Source organism: Chiloscyllium plagiosum, unplaced genomic scaffold, assembly GCF_037043375.1.
Source record: "Chiloscyllium plagiosum isolate Xiang-an unplaced genomic scaffold, Cpla_swu_hap1 HiC_scaffold_11, whole genome shotgun sequence".
NCBI classification, from domain to species: domain Eukaryota; kingdom Metazoa; phylum Chordata; class Chondrichthyes; order Orectolobiformes; family Hemiscylliidae; genus Chiloscyllium; species Chiloscyllium plagiosum.
Genome location: NW_028270149.1, coordinates 54,800,066 through 54,824,381, shown reverse-complemented (window position 1 = coordinate 54,824,381; position 24,316 = coordinate 54,800,066). Strand labels below are relative to the sequence as shown.

At 39.2% G+C, this 24,316-nt stretch overlaps 1 protein-coding gene across 1 annotated transcript in view; it reads right to left on the bottom strand.

The window, feature by feature from the left end:
• The window catches only part of klf5l (Kruppel like factor 5 like), a 64,631-nt gene that overhangs the window by 10,840 nt on the left and 29,475 nt on the right, over positions 1-24,316 (bottom strand). The window contains exon 4 of the mRNA XM_043704643.2: positions 23,640-23,699. Within this exon, the coding sequence (XP_043560578.1) occupies positions 23,640-23,699 (60 nt within the window). The remainder of the gene's footprint in view (positions 1-23,639; positions 23,700-24,316) is intronic.

Genomic DNA, 24,316 nt, shown 5'->3' with positions numbered 1-24,316 from the left:
GATCATTGCCTACTCCCTCAATTGCAGTCAGACATATTCCCAACCGTGACCAGCCCAACTAGACAACAGACTGTGTCCGAGCCCCTGAACTGTGTGCAGACTGTGCCTGTGATTGATGGCATCAAGGATCCTCTGACAGACAGTAGCCATTTGACTGGATTGAGACTAGACCCCACCCACTTTCTGATATGGTCATTTGGTTGAATAAACATGTATTGTGTTGCTGCACAGGTAGCTGGGACATACGGTAGGTGTTAAATTTGCAATTTGGTCTGCCATATAGCAAGATGGTATCTCACCCTAGATTCCTACTGACAAGCAGACTATCACTGTATCTGTGCAAAAGAATACATCAACATGGCAGCACTGGTAGCCTCTGGCTCTGGCTTAACAGCCAATGTGCTAACAGACCTGGCATGGCAAGGCATGGGTGCTGTGAGCAAGCAAGTAGCCTTGAGATGCGGCCTGGTTCAGTCTGTAAGCTGGGTGCCTGTCTGTGTGTGAAAAATGATCTTGCAGCAACCTTTCAATGTTGGTTGCCAGTGCACCCTAAAATGCAAAACTTTGCTTCATAAGCAGTCTGCAAGTAGTTTCGAGAGGTGCTATGAGGATCATGAGGCAATTGGCTAATGTCAGATGCCAGTGTCCATGGATAAGCAGTGCAAGTGGCTGCAGTCCATGCTGGAAACATGCCCTAAGAGGCTGTTTGGTGCTGAGCAACATGGAGGCATTTTGCAGCCAGTGGCAAACTGAAGCTGCCAGTCGGTTTGACATCCAGTAGAGAATTCTCAACATCTGGCTTGTTCAGGGTGCTTGGTAAGATAGCTGAAAATTAATAAGGCAAGTTATGCTGTTAATAAGGCCTTTAGCAATCTATAATTGGTCTGAATTCGCAACTTGCCACACCTAACAAGAAACCCACCTCAAGTCAGATCCATAAAAGATGCAATAAACTGCTCCTGACAATGTTTTGAGAATCAGCAGCTTTTCAAGTAATTCTGCCACAAATTTTGCCATAGCCCACATCATTCAGGCCCCTATAACATTCTGCCATGGGGTTTTCTATCTTCCTAGAGTCTGGGAGTATTTAGGAATGGTAAATGAAGACACTCCTCCCCTGCCACCCATCCTAACTCAACTCAACTCAAGAGATGTGCTGAGCAATCTAAAAAAGTGGAATAATTTTCAGCCTTTGTTCCTCCTCCATCTACCTGGGTAGACCTGATTTTCTAAATCTCTTGTATGATAGCTATTTATGTCATCTGCAAGCAACGATACTCAATTACTGAAGATCCAATCATTGTAAGGTAAATGCATAACGTTTACATACAGTGGAAAAACTTTGTTGTAAGACATCATGTGCTGTGCAACTAAATGCCATATGATCAAATTTCATGTCAAGCATATTTCAGCTAACCACAATTGGCAACCCTATCAATCAGCAGATCACTATGACAATTGGTATTTCAAAAATTTAGTAACATTGACAGTCTCCCACCAATTTGTCTACTTTTCTAGCTTCTGATGACCATGTGAAACTTGAATCTAACGGACTGGAGTTTGCCAAGGATTCTAAAATACACTCAAAACACTAATTTGAGAAACAAATGTCGGCAGTGCTTTCCTGTACTCTAGGCTAGAAAGAGCTAAGTAATTAATAACATTTCCTGAAGAAATCCTAGACCTTAAATCCCATAATAAGCCTCTTCTGCAATAGATCTCCAGCAAAGAAGAATCATTACTTCATGCTGTTCTGTGTTACAGTTGTATTAAAAATCAAATCAAATCAATAGATTAGCACTAACTCTTAACTGGTGGGTATGCATTCTGGTATATGTTTAAATAGCAGTTTGTGACTGTCTCAAGGTCATTCTTTGAACTAACCAAATGTAATATATTAAATAATGTTACATTATTAATCTCTATTTCTAGGCAAATAATCATGCAATGCCTTCTGGCATATCTTAATTGAATTTGTCTCATAATTTCCATATTATTTCTGTTTTAAATGAGAACCCCTTATTTTGAAACAGCATCTCTTGGTACTAGATTCCCTGAACATTAGCATGTCAAACCTTTTGGAATCATCCATGTTTCAATAAGATAGCTACACTGACTATACTGTCACATTACTGTCTATGACATATTGAATCTATGCAATAGAGATAAACCAATTCATATCCTAATACATATTGAATTAACTCCCAGTTATAGATCTGCCAAGAGGGTTGACATTGGAGCTTAGCATGAAACAAATCAGAATTTGTTGTTGAAATGAAATCAGTCTTTAATAATTCATCTACATACTATCAAAGCAAGAATAAGGCAACAATTAAGCCATCAGAGATAAGCTTTTCACAGGGACAAGTGCCACAGCAGTTTGTATGGGCCAGCATTGCCCAGCACTTAACTGTTATCAGTTGAAAAATGCAAACACAACTAGATAAGTGGGGTCTGAATGAGGGAAAAATAAACTTTTTTTTCTCTGTTTGTTAGACTCACAATCAATTTGCACAGCTTTTCAAACTAATACAAGTGTTAGATATGGACACTTCAAAGCAATTCTCAGTTTTCAAGCAAAGATGAATATTAGCATTTTGATATCAGCAATACATGGATTTGATCAAGTTACCATGTATCCAGCAGCTCAGAATCATTACAATAGCTACTCATGAAGTGAAAGTTCTAAATAATAGTTTATCCTCTGTTTACTAATAGACAACTACATTAGAACCAGGTAGGTTCCAAACAACCTCAGCTGCTGCTGCTATGGAATCCACCCTGTATTTGTTAAGTGAACTGTGCAATTGGTTGAAAATCATAGTGCATGACTTTCACTTTCTGCTTATTAAAGTATGATAGGATCCTTACCTCATGAAAACAAGCAATTCAGCCTAATAAATCCACACTGACTATCCGAAGAGTATCCCATCCAGACTCACACCCCCACCCTATCCCTGTAACCCTGCATTTTCCATGGCTAATCCACCCTCCACATCTGTGGACACTATGGGGAATTTAGCATGGCCAATCCATTTAACCTGCACATCTTTGGATTGTCGGAGGACGCTGGAGCAACCGGACGAAAACCACACAGTCATAAGGAGAATGTGCAAACTTCACACACACAGTTGACCAAGGCTGGAATCGAACCCAGGTTCCTGGTGCTGTGGGGCAGCAGTGCTATCCACTGAGCCACCATGCTGCCCCAATATATTCAATGACTGAGAATAATATATTTCTGATCTGTGTGACTGGGCTTAGTGCTCTGCTCATGTGGCTTGAGAAAACAGGATCTGGCGTTGGCAAAGGGAGTATTCCCATTTTTGCACTGCCTGCAAAAATGACCATTTTAAGGAGAATGGACCATCTTAAAAAGCATTAGAGCTGCTTCAGTTATCTCATAGCAGTATCACTGATGTGAGAATTACAAACTACAAAAAGCTATATGAAGTTACCTTTATCTATTAATCACTCAACTATTCTACAATTTTGTCAGAAAGACCCTGCTTTACGATTTATATGCTTGCCTCTTAGAACATAGAAAAATACAGTGCAATACAGGCCCTTTGGCCCTCGATGTTGCGCCGATCCAAGCCCACCTAACCTACACTCGCCCACTATCCTCCATATGCCTATCCAAAGACCGTTTAAATGCCCATAAAGAGGGAGAGTCCACCACTGCTACTGGCAGGGCATTCCATGAACTCACGACTCGCTGAGTAAAGAATCTACCACTAACATCTGTCCTATTCCTACCACCCCTTAATTTAAAGCTATGCCCCCTCGTAATAGCTGACTCCATACATGGAAAAAAGGTTCTCATGGTCAACCCTATCTAAACCCCTCATCATCTTGTACACCTCTATCAAGTCACCCCTAAATCTTCTTTTCTCCAATGAAAACAGCCCCAAGTGCCTCAGCCTTTCCTCATATGATCTTCCTACCATACCAGGCAACATCCTGGTAAACCTCCTCTGCACCCGTGCCAAAACTGCACACAATACACCAGATGCGGCCGCACCAGAGTCTTATACAACTGCAACATGACCTCTGGTCTCCGGAACTCAATTCCTCTACCAATAAAAGCCAGTACACCATATGCCTTCATTACCGCACTATTTACCTGGGTGGCAACTTTCAGAGATCTGTGTACATGGACACCAAGATCCCTCTGCTCATCCACACTACCAAGTATCTGACCATTAGCCCAGTACCCCATCTTTTTGTTACTCTTACAGGTGTTAAAATTACAGGAGCTGAATGGCCATGGCAAGCATACTTCTATCCATGAAAGATGACGGACACTAAGCAAACAAATTCACTTCAGATGAGGTATCTTCATATTGCACACATACCGATGGCAGAAGAATCAATTCTTGAGAGACAGGTTTTGTCACAAGTGCTGACAGAAGCTAATAATTGTCACTGTGAGTTGCTGTTTTCAGCATTACCATCTGTTGCCAAGTTGCTGCAGTAACTGGTTAACATGCTGCATGCCAGCACACAAGAGCTGTAAGTATTTTCCTCAGTGGTCAACTAGTGACTTTGAGGAGCAATAAAAATTATCTAGTGTTTCTGCATTGCTTGAAAACACTTCAAAAGGAAGTCATTGGTGCCCTCTTGGTTATCTGGCTCCAGTGACCTCACCACATGGAAAGGCATTGTGTATATGGCCAATCTTGAAATTCTGCAATATGGCCGAGGCAACAAAAGCATCTCATATGTGCAAACAAATTTAGGAGCTCTGTCTTTGAGGGGACTGCTGCCTCTGTGAGTTTGTTCTGTCAGGAAAAGTATTTTCATTCTCCCTGTATTTTCCCACCTTTACTACCATGCAAGGATGGGAAAATTCTGCTCTGCTCTAGAATTAACGGATGGTTTAAGTTTGGTCTTATTCAACAATAATAATCAAGATAATGGTGCTAAAAAATCCATTTTCAAAATTACCACTTCATTTATAAAGGACAAAGTAGCAGATAGATGTAAATGTGATCAGAATTGAGTTCCCTAGCCTGTGGCTGATTGCCATGAGTTGGGGTTGAACCTGCAGGTTGACTCTCTCCCTTGTAGAAATTATCGGCTCGCCTTCCTTTCAGTTCTAACCAGTGACTTTGCTGCATTAGTAGAAGGTTCAGCTCTTATTAAATTCAATGACAACTTATCGACTCTAAAAAGCCTGCTTATGAGACAATGACTGTTTAATTATAGGGACTAGAAGGCCAAGTTTCACTGAATTAAATTAGAAATGATTATCTTGTTGCTACAGCACTGGTATTGAATTGTCTCATTTCTCTCCAAGAGACAACCTACAGAGCATAGAAATGAGAATAGTGGAAATATTTACAATTTCCTGATTTACTTGGGGAAGTTAAAACTCATAATAGTACTCGTGAACTTCACAAGATGATAGTTGCAGATGGCCATTCAACCCAATTAAATTAACCTCTCCAGAGAAATACGTGCAGCATCGCACATGCCCCCACACTCAACTAACCCACATCCCACTTCACCCCTCATCACTGTTGTCTCCTACAGTTTCTCAACAATTTTGTCTCCAATACTCCATCTAGAAACTTATTCCATGTGTTGATGTCTGTGCGGTGAAGACTTTCCTGACATCCTAAAATTATCTTCTACTGGCTTGAACCAGTATACCTTCGTACTATTTCTAAAACATATTTTAAAATAATAATCACAGGGCACACTCCATGGATAGCAACTGCATGCAACTCATCCAGGAATCTTGGCATCCAGCATGTGCCAGCTTCAGTGCATCATCATAGTATATATCTGATCCATTTAGAAGATGCTGCAATGTTGGGCTTTGAAGCACACCAGCATTCTCACTGTAATGCTGTTGCAAGAACACTTTGTATACAGGGACACATACCCAGCCAATGGATTGGATCAGGTTGCATCTTCTGGGTACTTGCTTGCCCTATCAGTCCTCATTCACTTTGAGCCTACTTACATCATCTCTCCTAGCCTTGTCTTTCTGCAGTATGTCCCCTCAAGTCAGAGCTAATGGGCTCACAAGACTTCTGTCTTGCCTTATCTTTTAGCACAAACACAAAACCTAGGCAGCTTGTTATGGTTGCTAGTAGTCATCAGTCAAAGGTATATACATGTTGCTCTGTGGCACAATGCTTTGTCAATCTGAAACCAGCACTGTGTACCAGCCATATATGGACCAAATGCAGTGTGTGTGCTTCAAGCAAATGGCTGTGTCTCAAAGTTGAATGAGAGCAGTCCTCAGATGGACAAAGGGAGACACACCTCAGGCAGGGTTTTTTGGTACAGTAACTTGGCAACAGTCTCCAGTATCAGTCCAGGGGCTTAGGCTGGTCAGTCAGGCTGGTCACAGTCAAAGATTCTTTGCTTGGTGGCGAGAAGACAAATGTTGGGAATCCCATCCCAGTTTTTCTCCAGCTCTTTTTGCCATACTGTGGGTTGTTTTCTCCCAGAATGAGAGAAAAGGAGAGATTGAGTCTGATGAAAGTGGGTGGCACAGTTGTTAATGCTGCTGTAGGTTGGGGAAAGGTTATGAGGGTTCGAATGAATGACAGGGCAACACAGAGGTCACCCAGGGTTAGTAGTGTGGGGAGTTGGAATGGGTGAGAATGAGTGAGGTATGATGTTGCATGCAACAGTGAGAGTAGTTGAGTATGATCCTTTGTTGGGAAGTGGATTCAGTAGCAGTAATAGAGTGAGTGTGAGCTTGCAGAGAGAAGATGGTGGCATTACCTGAGTGGAGCAGAGAAGGTTATTGAGCTAGCATCAGATGATTTGCAGGGTTCCATTGGTGTGGTAAGTAGTTAATGCGGTGAGTTTGGGATAATCGCATGAGATGTGAAAATATGCTGGCCTCATGGAGTGATACCCTCCCAAACACTACAAAAAGTGCGCAACCAATTTTTGATAAAATTCAGCCTAATGTAGCTATTACTTCTTTTCTTGACTGTATAATTCAATATCCTATTAGTTTTGTTGATTGCTGTTCTTCATTCAGAATACATTTCAATGTAAATGAGAAATATATCCTCGAGGAATCTGCAAGTCTCTATTTCCTTCAACTCAATTTTCTAACAATATCAGCTCCATTTATGGAATATGCATGTCATTGTTTTCCTTTGCCATATATACTACTTTACATTTATCTGCAATGTCATTCCTCACTGATCAGCCAACTTTCATATTCAGCCTCATTCAGACTGTCATTTCTTATTCAGTCTCATTTCCTCGCCTATTCCAGTTTGGTGTATTTTACAATTTGACGACTGCACATTAATTTTCTGAATCGAGATTGTTAATGCAAATTTATATAGTAACGGTCCCAGTAATGAGCCCCAAGGTATCCCATTGAGTAGTCAACCTTGCTCCCCTAAACACCCCCACAACCCTTGTACAATTCATCAGATGAATACTTGTTGTTTTCTGCCCTCTGCCAATTTCTTACTCCTTCCATGGTTTACTCCGAATTCCTGAAAAATTGAGTTTGGTCAATTTTGTTATTTAAGTAGATCTTCATCAGATGTCTTCTGGAAATATACATGCCCCATGCCCCATGCATTGTTCACTTTAGTTATGACTTTACCAAATTTGTTGAAGGTGACAGGGGCTTCCCTTCGTAATCCATTCTGAGTAATGTTAACTAGGTTAGCGCTTTATGGATAATCATCAGGTTTGTTCATAAAGAAATGCTTGGCTTCCTGGCTGGTCTAACCTGTCTGAAGCAGGCAGAAAAATTGAATATTTGATATAGTATTGTCAGATATTGAGAGATGCATATCTCTAAACTTTTAAATGTGAAAAACGTTGAAAATGTCTGAAAATATTAAATATTTAAGATTAATAGTAGTCCAATTCTCGAGGATATATTTCTCATTTACATTGAAATGTATTATAAGATAATGCAGGCCTTACACAGGATAATGTAGGACAGAAATTGAATTAAAACCTTAAAATATAGCTTATAAGTAAAATCATTTAATAGGTTTGATTGAGAGGTAAACTTTTACAATAAAATATTTAGCATGATCTCTATTGTTGTGTCTAAGTTATTAAAACACAGCTGCTCATAATAGTCAAGTTCCCAGGTGGATTTCTATAAGCCATCCACAATCTGGTGTAGCCTGGGTAAAATGTGAAAACACGTTCAACTATGAATATGAAACTAATCCAGACTTGTTTTGGATTAGCCAGTTCAACTTCACTATATTTTTAATATAAAGATAGAACAAAGCCACACTGTGTTAGGGGCCATCCATAATTATCATCTTTGTCACAAGTACAATGAATACCCTTTATAACTCCTGTCCCGAATCCAAAAAGAGTATTGTACAAAATTTGAAAATTGATCAGTTTAATGCTTATAATGCTATATACAAAGCAATAACCACCTCTCTCACACAATTTAATGTTCTTATTCAAACACTGACAATTATGGATGACCTCAAACTCACTATGCAAATTCACAGTAAAAAATCATGAGTTTGGACTGAACCTTCAACCTAACATTTCTTGGCAGTAATATATTTTAGTATCAGTTGTAAAAGATCAGGTGAGTTTCATTTTTAATATCTGTTGGGGTTAATTATAAACAATACATAAGCTAAACATGTTTTTTTTTAAAATCTATTTCTTCACTTAAATATGGAAATGCTTTTATTTTTAGAACTTTTCATATACAGCACAACTAATATAACTTTAATATGCTCTGTGCATGGTTAGCAAGGGTTTTATCAAATTAGTTGACGTTGTGGTGAAAGACTGCAGACAAAAAAATCTCCTCACGATAGTCTATTTTTTCCCAATATGCTAATTCGAGCATGCATTTCTACTCATTGACCAAATTTTAACCAACAATCCCCATTTATATATCTGAAGTAGCTTCACAAGAGCTGTGTAAAATGAATTTTGACAAGGAGCCACAGAAGTAGATACCAGAACAGATAACTTCAAGCTTGGTTACGGTAATTGGTTTTCAAGAGTAATAAAAAAGTCCATGAACTCCTTACATTTATTGTTGGGATAATAGTGGAGGAGACATGGGAGATGTAAATAACAAGATGGTTTGTAGTAAAGAAGAGAATCCTTGAATTACTGTTGTGTTCCTAGATGATGTTGGAATAGTAGCTTTGACAAAGGAGAGCAGAATCTGCTCTTGTGATTTAAGTTTGCAGCCAGATCAGACAATAAATAATTGTCAGTTGTTCTCCATTGGTGTTCACATCTGTGTCCCTTGAAGTTAAGGGAGGGCAATATGAGAGGTGTACAGACAGAATGCCCAGGGTGAGAAGAAGTAAGGGTTTTAATGGAATGTAATGGCATAGAGAGGAGATTGAGCAGATCAGTAGTTGCAGTAATGATTGATAGCAGGCTAGAGGCTAGATATTTTGGAATGTCAAATGAGTTGCAAATAGCTTGAAAACTATGTTATCATGAGCCAGGTTAGGCAGTATTGTTTTCTTCACATCTTCTTCTGTTACAAAACTTCTTCTTCCCAACTTCTTGAAATCTCAATACATTTTCACCATTGCTGCCTCAACCCTACTCAATGATGTTTTTCAGTTCTAATTCTAATTCTTAGTGAATAGTTCAATCCTTCATAGTTCCTTCTCGGTGTTACAGCCTGCAACTCTGCTCACTAAAAGTCCCATGTTCCTATTGCCCCTCTCCTTTTGAAGCATGATGGCTCACCCTTATCCTTTCCAATCTTGCATCCATGCTTACAGTGTTAAAAGCCCTGAATAAATGAAAGTTATCATTATTGTCTACAATTCCCATTCCACTAACACTGGTTTATCCATTGTCTTGCACCCATTTCTGCTCACTAGTGTTAAGCCACTGCAATTCACTGGCAGGTTGTTCTACCTTTGTATTCAGAACCCTTCTCTTTGACAATATTCTTGTTTTTCCATAACATTCAAATACTTTTTCACTTTATTGGACTTCTATTTTTAATGCAATATGCATTTGAAATAACGGCCAGAATCTTGAGGCTATCACCCAAGGGGATGTCTTGGTTGCATATGGAGACTCGGTCATATCTGCTTTTTGCCTCTTACTATGAAGATCCACCATGTCATGCGGTACTCGGGAACTTGACAGGGCAGTGGTGAGCTTTTTCCCAGCAACAAGGACCTCAGAGGTGAAGGCCATATCCACTGAGAACTTCTGGCCAGTTGGAGACTGTTATTGATCAGCATTGTCAGTAGGGAGGCAATGGCTATTGCCAGTAAAACACTTATCCAAGGTCTACACTTTCAGTCAGCAGGTGAGCAATGGCATGAGGGAGTCACAGAATGGGGGTGGGGGAGAGGAGTCATTAGCAGCAAGGGCAGTGTGAGGTTCTTAGTGGGGCTTCCATCTTTCCTCTTGTCAGGCCTCCTGATCAGACACTGAGTGCCTTTGAATGAGGCACACTCTGAAAGTCCATAGGCAATCCTGCATAATTTACTTGTTGTACTCCATGCATACCAAGCCCTCATTAGCTCTGAGTTAATACCAGCAGGGTGGAGTGAGGTTCTGAAGTGGGCATTAATCAGCTATTTAAAGGCTGCAGCTGGTAGCAGGACAGGAAGGTTGACCACAGTTTTAATATGTGGAATTACATCCTCACCTCCCATCCCCTCCATCTTATTGAATCCTGATCCATCATCAAAGTAATCACCAGAAGGGCACAAGCTTCCAGACATCATCTTGGAATTGAAAAATGTAAAGCAATACAAGTTGTTGAAATAGTTGTGCTATTATTTTAATGGTGACATTATATTGATGCAATCATGTTCATTGCTGACTGTGTTGAAATTGTTTGCCATAAAATCACAAAGTTGGTCATAACATGGGTGAGGTGCCGGAGGACTAGAGAATTGCTCATGTTGACCTCCTTGTTTAAGAAGGGTAGCAGGGATAATCCAGGTTATTATAGACTGGTGAGCCTCATGTCAGTGGTAGGGAAGCTGCTAGAGAAGATGCTGAGGGGTAGGATCTATTCCTATTTGGACAAAAATGGGCTTATCAGTGAGAGGGAACATGGTTTTGTGCAGAGAAGGTCATGTCTCACCAACTTAATAGAATTCTTTGAGCAAGTGACAAAGTTGATTGATGAGGGAAGGGCTGTAGATGTCATATACATGGACTTCAATAAGGTGTTTGATAAGTTTCCTATGGTAGGCTGATAGAGAAGGCAAAGTTACATAGGGTCCAGGGTGTACTAGCTAGATGGATAGAGAACTGGCTGGGCAACAGGAGACAGAGAGTAGTAGTGGAAGGGAGTTTCTCAAAATGGAGACCTGTGACCAGTGGTGTTCCACAGGGATCCATGTTGGGACCACTGTTGTTTGTGATATACATAAATGATTTGGAGGAAGGTATAGGAGATCTGATTAGCAAGTTTGCAGATGACACTAAGATAGGTGGAGTAGCAGATAGTGAAGGTGACTGTCAGAGAATACAGCAGAATATCGATAGATTGGAGAGTTGGGCAGAGAAATGGCAGATGGAGTTCAATCCAGGCAAATGTGAAGTGATGTATTTTGGAAGATCCAATTGAAGATCAAACTATCAGTAAATGGAAAAATCCTGGGGAAAATTGATGCAGAGAGAGATCTAGGTGTTCAGGTCCATTATTCCCTGAAGGTGGCAACACAGGTCAATAGAATGGTTAAGAAGGCATATGGCAGGCCTTCCTTCATTGGATGGGGTATTGAGTACAAGAGGTGGCAGGTCATGTTACAGTTGTATAAGACTTTGGTTTGGCCATATTTGGAATACTACGTACAGTTCTGGTCACCACTTTACCAAAAGGATGTGAATGCTTTGGAGAGGGTGCAGAGGAGGTTCACTAGGATGTTGACTGGTATGGAGGGATCTAGCTATGACGAGAGGTTGAGTAGATTAGGATTATTTTCATTAGAAAGATGGAGGTTCAGGGGGACCTGATTGAGGTCTACAAAATCATGAGAGGTATAGATAGGGTAGATAGCAAGAAGCTTTTTCCTAGAGGGGGGTGCTCAATTACTAGGGGTCACGAGTTCAAGGTTAGAGGGGAAACATTTAAGACAGATATGTGTGGAAAGTTCTTTATGCAGAGGGTGGTGGGTGCCTGGAATGTGTTGCCAGCGGAGGTGGTAGAGATGGGCACGATAGCATCATTAAAGATGTATTTGGACAGATACATGAATGAGCAGGGAGTAAAGCGGTACAAACCCTTAGAAAATAGGCAGCAGATTTAGATAGAGGATCTGGATTGGCGTAAGATTGCAGGGCCTGTTCCTGTGCTGTAATTTTCTTTGCTTTTTGTTTATAAATTCAGCCTTTCTCAAACAATTTCTCAAAATCAGCTTCTGATTTTCCTTTTATGTTGGCACTATTAACATACACAACAGTAGTCACTTCTCATTTGAGGCTTATGTACAGGGAATTTTTCCAAAGCTCTTATCACTTCCACTTTGCAATAGGAAATATGTGTTCTGTATGAATTGTGTAACTGGTTCCACCATTAATTCTCTTCCTACCCATTCATCCTCTCCCCTCTATGCTTTACTAGACAAGCACAACAATTGCCTAATAACAGCAAAGTAATTCTGATGTTTTTTAAAGTCGGGAATCTAACTTTCCATGAATCGGTGAATCAAGATTCCATTAAATCAAGATTCCAGCCCTGGTGTTGTACCTCACAAATCATGTACTCATGAGGCAAAAACAAATAGAATGATGATCATCAGTGCAAATAACACTATGACAGCATAATAGGAACTGTCAAACTAAACAATTTTCTAATTGCAGTAGGATCTGTTTGAACGCTGCATTCTTGGTTGTCTTGATTCTTTAGGGCAAAACCAAATCTAAAGGAAAAAGTATTGCAAAAAGAAAGGGATTCAGCTTTTGTTTCTCGAGTCATGTTCTCTGAATGTGATTAAGAGCTGTTCACTGATTTCAAGAGGTTTCATGAAGGCTTCATTAGGTGCCCACAAAACCATTAGCAATTTCCATTCACCTGGGAATTCTTTAGGTTAATTAGGGCTTTTGGCACCTTTGATAGGTCTTCATAGATGTTGACTCTAACAGATCACTGGATAATACTAACTGTTCCCTGCAGACAAAATCATAAAAAGTCATAGAAGAAAGTATTTGGAATTTGACTATTACCTGTACAATTATTGATTCTTTAAGGTGTAAATTGATTAACTATTTAAAAGCAGTATTAGTATTTATGCCTCCAGAATGCCATTAATACCTATTAATAATAATTCCACTTTCCCTTGAGTTATCACAAAAATGAAAAGTGGATTCTTAATTAAATGTGACTAACCTTTTACTTTGAATTTAACCTGCTAATATTGTGAAACAAAATTCAAAGCAAGGGTGCAATAGGATTATTTTTTCCAAGCTTGTGCATGTATAGTTTCTTTAAAATGTTAAGTTTTCAACTTAAACTTTCTGGCTATGGGCCATTAATAATGACAGCCAAAACTCCATGGAGGCTAAGTTCCAGAAAGGAAAATAATGTTCTGTGTTACATTGCACAGCTTCTATTTCATTAACAATGGATATTATATCTGAAATTAATATGGGTCATAAAAATATTTCAATGTGTTAATGTGATATTTTCAGTGTAGTGCATAAAATGCATTGTCTTCGCATCTGCATGTGCATGAAACCAATTTTGCACACTGCACATGTAGTACTATAATAACTAGTCTTGTAATCAGAGAATATATAAGTCTTTGTTTATTGATGGAAATATTGCAACTTGTGTAAAAATATTACCCGAGATGCATCTACATTTATGCATGCACATCACAGAAACCTAACAAAAAATTTGTAACACAGAAGAAGGTAATTTGGCGCATCATGTCTGTACCAGTTGACAAATAAGTACCAAACCTAATCCAACCTTCCTGCAATAAGTCTGTAACTCATCAATTGGAAACCCACATAACTTTTAAGTGTGCTGAGAGTTTCTGTCTCCACCAGTCTTAGGGTGGCACAGTGGTTCAGTGTTCAGCACTGCTGCCTCACAGCACCAGGGATGCAGGTTCAATTCCGCCCTGAGGTGACTGTCTGGGTGGTGTTTGCACATTTTCTCTGTATCTGCATGGGTTTCCTCTGGGTGTTCTCATTTCCTCCCACAGAAGTGTGGGTTAGGTGGATTGGCCAGCCCCATAGTGTCTAGGGATATGCAGCCTAGGTTGGTTAGCCATGGGAAATGCAGTGTTACAGGGATGGGGGTAGTCTTCTTTAACTCTCCCTTACACTAATTAATTTAAATCTTTACACTCTGTTTATTATACCCCTCCATTAATGTAAGAGACTTTCCCATTATTTTGATCCCCGAATGATTTTGTATATCTCAATCTCAGTCTCTTCTGTTCCAAAGTCAACCCCAATTTATCCTCATAACTTTTCCACTCTGGCAATGACCTTGCAAATCTCCTTTGCATTTTCTGTCATACATCAATCTTCCTTGTAACGTGATCACAACTATATGCAGAACTTAAGCAGCGGTCTAACAAGTTCTTTTTGTACAGCTCCATAACTTCTCTGCTATGTCTTGGTTAATAAAGGAAACTATGCCATATACTATAGCTACCTTATTGAGTTGTCCTGCTACTTTAACAATCTGTGACACACAATCCACTGTTCCTTTAAACTAACCAGTAACTTTATATTTGTTCTGCATTCCCTTGCCTTACTGCAGTTCCCAAAACACATTATCTCTCACTTTTCTAGATTGAAATCTATTTTGCAATTTTCTTATCAACTGATCAGAGCATATCTTACTGCAGTCTAAACCTTTCCATTCCAACACTAACCAGAGGATTAATTTTTGTATCGGCTGTAAACTTCTTTACTGAGCCATTATATTTGACACTTATTCACTAATATAAGAAAGAGCATAAGGCCCAAGCAATTTTGAAGCCTGTTTTGATTAATACACTGCTAACAAGCGGCGAGCACCAAACAATTCACTATTTTTAAAGGAATAAGCTGGGAGTTTGGATCTGGAGGGAGGAGTGCAGGCAATCATAGGGATCTTGAGAAAGTTGGCAGTAATCTGAAGTTGTCTGGCAACACAGAAGTTGAAAAGCACACTGCGAGTCTACATATATATACCAGCAATTTAACATATTAAAAGTGCTAAAGAGACTTTGAGTTCATCAAAATGGAGCGTTGAGTTCCAATATTGACTCAGGCCTCTTTTAGTGCAAGGCGCCATCTTGGTAAGGAGGTTAAAGTGTGTTCCAAGGCCATCTGCTAAGAAGATCATTCAAATTGTAGCTTGGTAATTTAATTGTCAAACTGAGACTTAATGATCATCTAGGCAGCTTTCCCACAGAACCCTCTACAGTCCATTACTTCAAATAATACCCTCCCCAACAGTAGCCTTCAAACAAGAGAAAGCAGGTTGCTGTTCAGAATTTCAGGGATTACTTACAGCCATCTTCAGTTTTCAATTTTTAAAATGTTACTCGGCCATTGAAGAAGAACTTTGAGACACTTTGGGAGAGTCTCGGAACATTTTGTCAACATTTCCCAATATTCTTCCTGGAAACTCTAACAGGACTTCACCCGAATAATACCGTTCTACTTTATCTTATCAGAGAACTTAAAGAAGTCACCAAGAGAAAGGGAATGCTTGATGACAGTAATTTTGCATAACACTCATGTTTTGGAGGCAGAATGGAATGAGATGAGGGCAAGTACAACATTAATATCTGCTATAAGGGGGAGAGTGGGTTCCTTTCACCATCTCCTTTTGTAAGTACAGGACCTTCCTTACTGCTATCCTGCAATATTTTGTTCTGCATCAGGCACAATATTCCATACTTTCAGTGGTGGTATGGGTGGGTGGAAGCTAAATACCATTCACAACAATTAATTCTGAGTTGCCTTGGTCCCTTATTTAAGGAATGATATTATTTCATTTGAGGCAGTTCAAAGAAGGTTCACTAAGATGACCCCCTGGTATGGACGAATGGTCTTTTTTATTCATCTATTTTTCAAATCCACCTGTTCAGAGGTGTTTTTACACACCTCTGGAGTAGGTAGGACTTGAACCTAGGTCTCCTGGTTCAGGGATGGGGACACTACTACTGCACCACAAGAGTCCCTCTTGGAAGGCTTGTTTTATGAGCAAAGGCTAAACAGGTTGGGATTCAACTCACTGAAGTTTAAAAGAAAGGTAATCTCATTGAAACATATCAGATTCTTAAGGGGCTTGTCACAGTAACTGCAGAGAGGATGTCTTCCCTCATGGGAAAGCCTCAGACCAAAGAGTATGGTCTCAGAATAAAAGGGCACCAACCTAAAACTGAGATGAAGAGGAATCTCTTCTAAGGGTTGAGTGTCTTTGGAAGTCTTTGCCATAGAGAGCTATGGGGAAGAGTCAGTGTGTATATTTAAAGCTGAAATAGGTAGAATCAAGGAAAACACAGGAATATAGTTGTGAGGAATGTCAGATCAGCAACAATCCTGTTGAATGGCAAAATTGCTTGAAAGGCCCAATGGCCTAGTCCCGTTCCCATTCCTTATGGGCTTCAGAACTGGCAAGAGTCTGTTGCAATGTCTCCAGGTCTATTTAAATCATGGTAATCATTAATTAGTCCCCAAATTGCAGGCTAGCACCAGACTATCCATTAAGTGTAACTTATTAGCACAGCACCCACTCAACACCTGTTTTCATCCTGACAATGTGACCCCTTTGTGAATTTAAAAGGAAATTAAAAGTATGTGTACCTGTAAAGAAAAAAATCGTTCGGCTAACACAGTGATTATATGCTTTTGCTCAAATGTTCGCAAATTTTTCCTTTTCCTTTTCTAATGAATGTACTAATATATTTCTCTTGTAGCCCTGACCCTATATTTAATTGTGGATTAGATGCTGTTGGAGCTTGAGTACTGCTTTTTTTAAAACAAAAGTTGAACCTTCCACCCAACAAAGGTCTGTTTCTCTAATATCTTGATGGGATCTGTTCAATTGTATTGTCCATCACATGTATGATTGTATGTGTGTTTTCTCTCATGCCCTTATAACCTCACCAGTTTTTCGGATGGTGTAAAATATCTGTCCTACAATTTTGTCATGTCTGAAGCAGGAATATGTAACTATATTCTCACCACAAAAACTGATCACATAAATCATTTTAAAGTGGAGTTGGATAAGTACTTGAAAATAAAGAATTTAAAATATGATTAAAAAAGCAAGAATGGTGAACCAAGCATACCTGCTTTTTAAAGAACCATCATAAACAAAGACAGACTGCATGTCTTTCTATACTGTAAAGGTTTATGATTTGCTGATGCTGACTGAGCTGTGTGTTGCTAACATTTTTGTTTGTATGAATTCATTCGAATTGAGATGTCTGAAAGGTGGTTTCCTAATTCCAGGGCTATGAACTAATCCAAAACTCCTGTTCTTACAGTTCTTATTCAGGGTTAACCGTGCAGAAACCCTCCCCCATTAAAATCTCACCTTTCACTTTGTTTTACAACAAACAGAACACTGCATGAGCAATGAAAATTGTGCACATCTAAAGTTTCCTAAGAGGGATTTGCTCTCCCTACTTCCATCCCCTCCCCACTAACACAAGCACACTTGAGGTGTGTTTTCAGGTTTGCTGCAATTGCTGCTACTCTCTGCAGATTTCCCACTTCCTATTGATTGATGAGGGATTATCAGAAAATAACCTGAGGTATTGTGAAAGCAGTTTCTACCCCAATGCACCATTAGTTCATTAGTTTGCTTACTGGCTTGTGATCAATTTTCTGAGCAAGTTTCTTTTTAAAACATCTGTGTGACAAGAACAATGTAGTGCACTGAGACAAGTAAAAACAGAATGAATGTGAGGTAATCAGGGCCCCTATTCCCAGGTGAGTGGGGGTTTCTACAAAGCACATCAGCTCCTGTTTCCTTAGTGTCAACAGTTCATTGACATTACAGCATTGCCTGAAATAGCATGAATGAGGTAAAAGAAATCTGGTTTAGCAGGTTTTCCAAACACATTTCAACAGCACACTGAAGAAGTGTATTTCGATAGACTGCATTAGAATTTACTGTTTTAATCAATGCAACCTTCTGGTACCTCTGCGGTGAAACTTGCCTTTTTTTTACATGGTATCAGATACTTGCATCAGAACTAAAAGGGACTTGATTATTACTCCAGCACAGAATCTGCAACCTGACCATGCACTTATATGTGCTTCAGGTTATTCTAAATAGCGCATTGTTTGACACAATGTCCTGATTTATCAAAACTATGAGAGCAAGGCATTCTCTCCATTGCCAAATTTCAGTAGGTTGAACTGAAATACCGCGTGACAAAGAATAAATTTGCCTGTTGTGTCAGATTGAGTAAAATGTTTTCCTTGTATACATACCTCCGTCACATTCATAGTGCATAGTCGAGAAACGTGTGATGCTGCTTGTTTTTTACGTTCATTGCTTTTTACATTGTGGAGAGTTTTCACTGCATTGCAAAGCAGGTCAAAACAAAAGCATAGTAGAGACATTTAAAGATAGTTATCAGAACCTTGATTTTCTGGATTTTAAATTTCCCTAATGTTTAGGAGGAAGTATTCATAAAAGACAGCATAAAAGACTTGATCCCTCCATAGTGGCCTTCTTGCTCAGTACTGCCCATAACAGCTGTTTAATTTTAGCATAGTTGCTGTATGAAGGAGACAGGACAACATTTTGAGGTTGCAATTGTTCTTTTTGAATAGGGAGGTGCTTTTACCTCTTTATTTACAGGTTGTGAATGCCCTAAATACTAACTTTAGGTGGTGTAAAGAGTGTGAAGTAACCCTCTATATAATTATGAAGCAAGAGAAAGCAGCACAACCAGTCTTTCAAAGTCTGCCTAAAGTTTCAGCCCAAGGTGTGGACCAGATCTCTGGAAGGGGGAAATAATGCTGGGGCTGGTGAAGAGTAGCTTCCTCTCTTTTCTAGTGACTCCTTAGCTGCCATTCCAATGCCACACTCACCTCACCTCTACCTCATTGCTGCTGCTGCTGGTGCTGTTATCTCTTGCTAGGAACCTGCATGAGCAGGTGGTGTAGGCCAGCAGCAGGAACAGGTGCAGCAGCTGCCCCTGGCCATTTTGCATCATGGATAATCACTCCTTTATTTATAAGGCTGTAACCAAAGTAGGGATAAGAGCATTGGAATGTAAAATAACAACAGAGTGACCAATTGGATTGAGAAACTGTCTCTTTCACCTAAATGGGCTGATGAATGATTTACTTGCCAACCTGCAGTAAATGACCTAGTTCTCTGAATTGCACAATATTAAGTACTGCAGTATAGTTTCTATGAGTATCATTAAACTGTATTATTATTAATAAATACACTCATGGCAATGCCGCTTACTATTCACAGAATAGTGGACACAGTGTGTACCATTTACACAATCTGCTATTGTAAATTTGCCCAAGGTCTCTTCAACAGCATTTCCAAAACCTTAGACCTTTATCAGCTAGAAGGACAAGGACAGCAGGGATAGCAGAACACCACTAGTGAGCTTCCCTCCATGTCACATACTAGCTGATTTGCCTTATAATTGCTAGGTCAATATTTTGGAAATCCCTATTTAACAGAACTGCGGCAGTACTTTTACCACGTGGACTTGAGCAGTTTAAGAAGGTAATTCACCACCATTGTCAAAAGGACAACTGTTAATGGGCAATAATCACTGGTCTTGCCAGCAACCTTCACATCCTATGAATGAATAAAGGATTCACAAAAAAAAATAGGTGGATGTGATTGTGAGAAGTGGCCTGGACCTAAGTAATGAATGGAACAGTTCAAAAATGGGAATGGGACTGGCAAATGGCATTAGATAGATTGGATAAGTTATTGAAAGCAGCCACCTCTTTCAATGCTTCTTGATTAGATGTGCAGATTGAACATGCAGCTGTCAAGTAAATATGGATAATTTCTTGGTTTGTCTTTCTAGTCTGATTGATGCTAATCACATGGTCAGTGTTAACATGACTAACAATCAGAAAGAATGAAACATGACAATATTATTAACAACATGTTTTTATAAATGAATGATTATCAAAGCTGCCACCTCAATATAGCATTGGAGGGAATCATGTTAATAATGAGTTTAGATTGTACTGAGCTGAAAATGTGTTGCTGGAAAAGCGCAGCAGGTCAGGCAGCATCCAAGGAACAGGAGAATCGACGTTTCGGGCATAAGCCCGATTGTACTGATGCCTACAATTGATAGAGGATACAATGTATAGTATTGCAACTAAAAGAAGAATTGCCAGTGTAAGAACAGAAATTCCAACTGAAGCCCTCAATGTAAAATTTACATCCCCTTCTCTTTATGTTTGTGCATTTATGCAAATAATAAAAATGGTTATGAATATTAAGTTCTCATTGAATTCACTAATCAAAATTTCTAACCTGCAAAATAGTGTATTATACAATTTCATCCTCATAAATCCTCTCTCACCCTTTTTGACTTGCTTTCATAACTTTCCACTATATTTCTAAACACATTCAATGGATATTGAATTTCTTCTTGAACCTGATTTTACGTACATGCTTGGATTGTCTTTATTGGCCATGATACAAGGTTTAAATAACTTGCTCGGGATCTGCTGTGTCAGTCATGCTGGTTGGCGTTTGATTGGTGTGTACTGGGTGGTTTTATTTATCTAGCATCGTACTTGATGCAAAAGAGCAAGCTAGGACATGTGGAGACTTTTGATGGCTGATGCAGGCAAAGGATTAGGTGCTGTGCTTTAATGCTAATGAAAACACTCCTATACAAAACAGTGAAGTTTCAAATATGCTTTGTGGATAATCTTGGTTGATGACTTTTGGTTTCTATAACAATGAGAAGAATGTCATTTGCCATGACTGTTGAAAGACTATTGACCTAACTTTAAATAAAGATATTTTCTATTCTGCAGCCATTGGCTATCTTCTTGTTTGTCATAATATTGGTTGGGATATTGACAGAAAGCAAAACATTAAATAAAGCTTATCTTGGAACAGCCATTTTCTTGGCAGGTCATTGTGTGTGCTCTGAACATTTAAAAAATTGAGAAACCTAGCTAAAGGGTCAAGGTTAATAGTCCCAGAAATCAGCTTAGTTGAAAATAAGTTCAATATACCAACAAGTGGTTCGGTAATGCTAGACTTAGTCCTTTTTTGTAAGAAAAACATGAGAATGTAGGGGTGAAAAAACACTGAATGAGCAGGGAGAAAATGAGGGATGCAGATGCTGGAGATCAGTGTCAAACTGTGTGGCATTGGAAAAGCACAGCAGGTCAGGCAGAATCCGAGGAGTAGGATATTCAATGTTTTGGGCTTAAGCCCTTCAGAGAACATTCCTGACAAAGGGCTTATGCCCAAAACGTTCTTCGGATGCTGCTTGACCTACTGTGCTTTTCCAGCGCCACACATTTTCACTTTGACTGAGCAGGGAGTCAAATATCTTGAGGCTCTCGGAATTAAGAGACATTGTGTTGCATCCATTTAGTAAGGAGGCAAGAGCAAGACTGCAAAGGATGACTTATTTAGAGATTAAAAGGAACAATAGAAAAGCAACTTTCCAATCACTCTTATTGGTTGCACTTGTGTTCCACACTGATATTTATATTTCAGTGTAAACATGTAGGCTCTGCAGGAAACTGGAGTGCAACTTTCTGTCATAGTAATTGTTAAATATAGCAGCATAAATTAAAGGTGAATGTCAGGCCATGATATATTGTTGTCACAGTGACTGTTCTGTGTGGATCATATACTTCTGCCTCAATTATGGTTTTGTTCACATTATATACTCCTGTCTCCCTTCTGCAGACAATGTGTATTCTCCCTGTGCGGAATATTTGTTAATTTCTTTTCCCCATCACCCTGTCCCCAACTTGAACAGTGATTTGTAATGTTATGTGCTTTATAACAATCCACAAAGACATGTCCCTCCCCCATTTCACCCAACATACAATGTTTCAACTTCATCTAAATATCTTATGATTTTGAAAGAACTTTAATAGAATTCAAGTAGCTTCCATGAAAATGGTGGGCTGAATCTTGTGCTTTTTTGGCTAATTGAAAGTTGATTTACATTTTTTTTGGAGGGTTTAAACTTGAGGCCTATTGAGATTCCTTAAAAATCCTTCCTTATTGACAACCTATCTTGCCTTTCTCTGATTCTATTCCCACCTTAATTGTGCCATTCCTGGAAGATCTCACCACAGCCAGAATACCTTAAGTTAACCAGTATAGCTGTTGGTTGTGCCACCTTTAAAAAGCTATTGTGCACCCAAACAAGGACAGTCAGTCCAGAGCTGCCCTGCATTGTTCCTGATGTTTGTCCTGGTCATGGTGGGCAAAGGGAATTTGGCACATAGAATTGAAGGCAGGGACCTGCATACAAAGCAGGCTCTCAGTGAATGAGCACTATGAGAGCAAGTGATCAGATCAGATTCATAATTTGGATCAGATTTACACCTTGGTTAAGTCCATGAACACATAGGAGTATCTCCCTGAGTCAGAGTGCCTTTACTGCAGCATTATAATGAGAGCTGCCATTACAGCATAAAGTGCAGAAGCCTATTGTGTGAGTGGAGAAGAGATGATGCAGCTTCTAGGAATTCTCAGGAAACATGTCAGATGTCGATGTCAATGAATGGTAGGTGCATATGGATGGAGCCTGTGGAATGAGCCTGACAAGTTGCACACCTGGCATCAACGTGGAAGTGGTTTGAAGCACACAGCAAACTGAAAACGGCTTTGACTGCCATGTTGAGAATTCTCAATGTCTCACTTGCTTGGCAGATTTGGTCAGATACAAATCTGAATATTAATGAAGTAGTAAACACCTTGAGCCAAGGTGTTTAATAAACTACATAACTGGCCATGTGCTGTTGCCTGCCTTGCTGTTTGGCAACTGCATGAAAGGTACAGTGAGATGCTTGCTGGAATTTTCATGTGATTCTGACACAAATCTTGCCACAGCCCACATTGCTGAGATCTCTAAGATTCCACCTGAAGTAATCTTTTTGGAAATCTGTACATTTTGACATGAATACTCCCTTTCTGGTGATAAATCTGCTGAAAGTTCATTTTATATTTATTTTTTATTTGGGATCCCATGGCTAAGTGTGTTCTACATTATTGCTAAAACTCCACTGTAAACTAGTTTTCTTGTGTCCACAAAACTGTTGAGCTTTGGGCAGAGTCTGAGAGAAGTGGAATCATATTTCATCAAGGTTGAGGAGCCTCAGTAAAATAACGGGAAATGGAAAGAAAGCAAGAAAAAGAATCAACTTTCAATGTCTTCTAATTCTCCCTTTTCTTTAATTTGGAAATGCAGCAGAATTGAGGACCTGCGAGAATTTTTAAAACCATCAATCTGACAATGAATTCAGTTGTGATTGTACAAGCAAATGTTAAGAAATGCCAGAACACCACAGTATATAATAGTTCAACTGTCGGTGCTTGTATTTATAGAAGAAGCATGCACTATATTACTCAATCCTGTAATATGCTAGACTTGATCCAATTCTATGGTCACATCCTTAAATAGTGAGTTGTTCAATATGATATATTGCATTAACTATATGATTGCTTTAATGGCTTAAAATGATATCCAAGGAAACCAGCATACCTGTGTGGGTCCTTTGATGCGCTTTCAAATGAGAACTCTTTGTGTAAACTTTGGTGCAGCCTACAAAACAATACATTGGAATACATCTCAGTTAAAATGTGGCTTTTTTTTCTTTGCAGATTTATAATCTGCCCTCCTTAGTTTATACAAAAAACATCTTATATTTACTAATTCTAAGATCCATCTAGAACTTCAAGGATCCACTCAAAATGAAGCTGCTGAGATACTTAGAAAATCAGTCTCTTCAAATTCTGTAAGTAGGATTATTCTCAGATCATTTAAATATCTTTAGAATTGTATGGTCCAGGGTATTTCAGCTTCTGAATCTCTTTATACAGTTGATAAATCAGGTATCAGATTTAGCCATAGATACTACACGCTCTTTAGAAAAAAGACATAAGGCCAGTCATTGAATTGCAGCATTAAATTGATGAATCTGCTCATTTATGTTAGTTTTTAACTAACTACAATTATATGGATTTCCCAGTGTTCTTTACCTATGGTGTGGAAACAGGTCCTTCAGCCTAATAAATCCACACTAACCCTCCAAAGCATAATTCACCCAGACGCACTCCCCATTGCTCTACATTTACCCCTGACTAATGCATACATCCCTAAACACCACAGGCAATTTAGCACAGCAAATTCACCTAAGCTGCACATCTTTGGACTGTAGG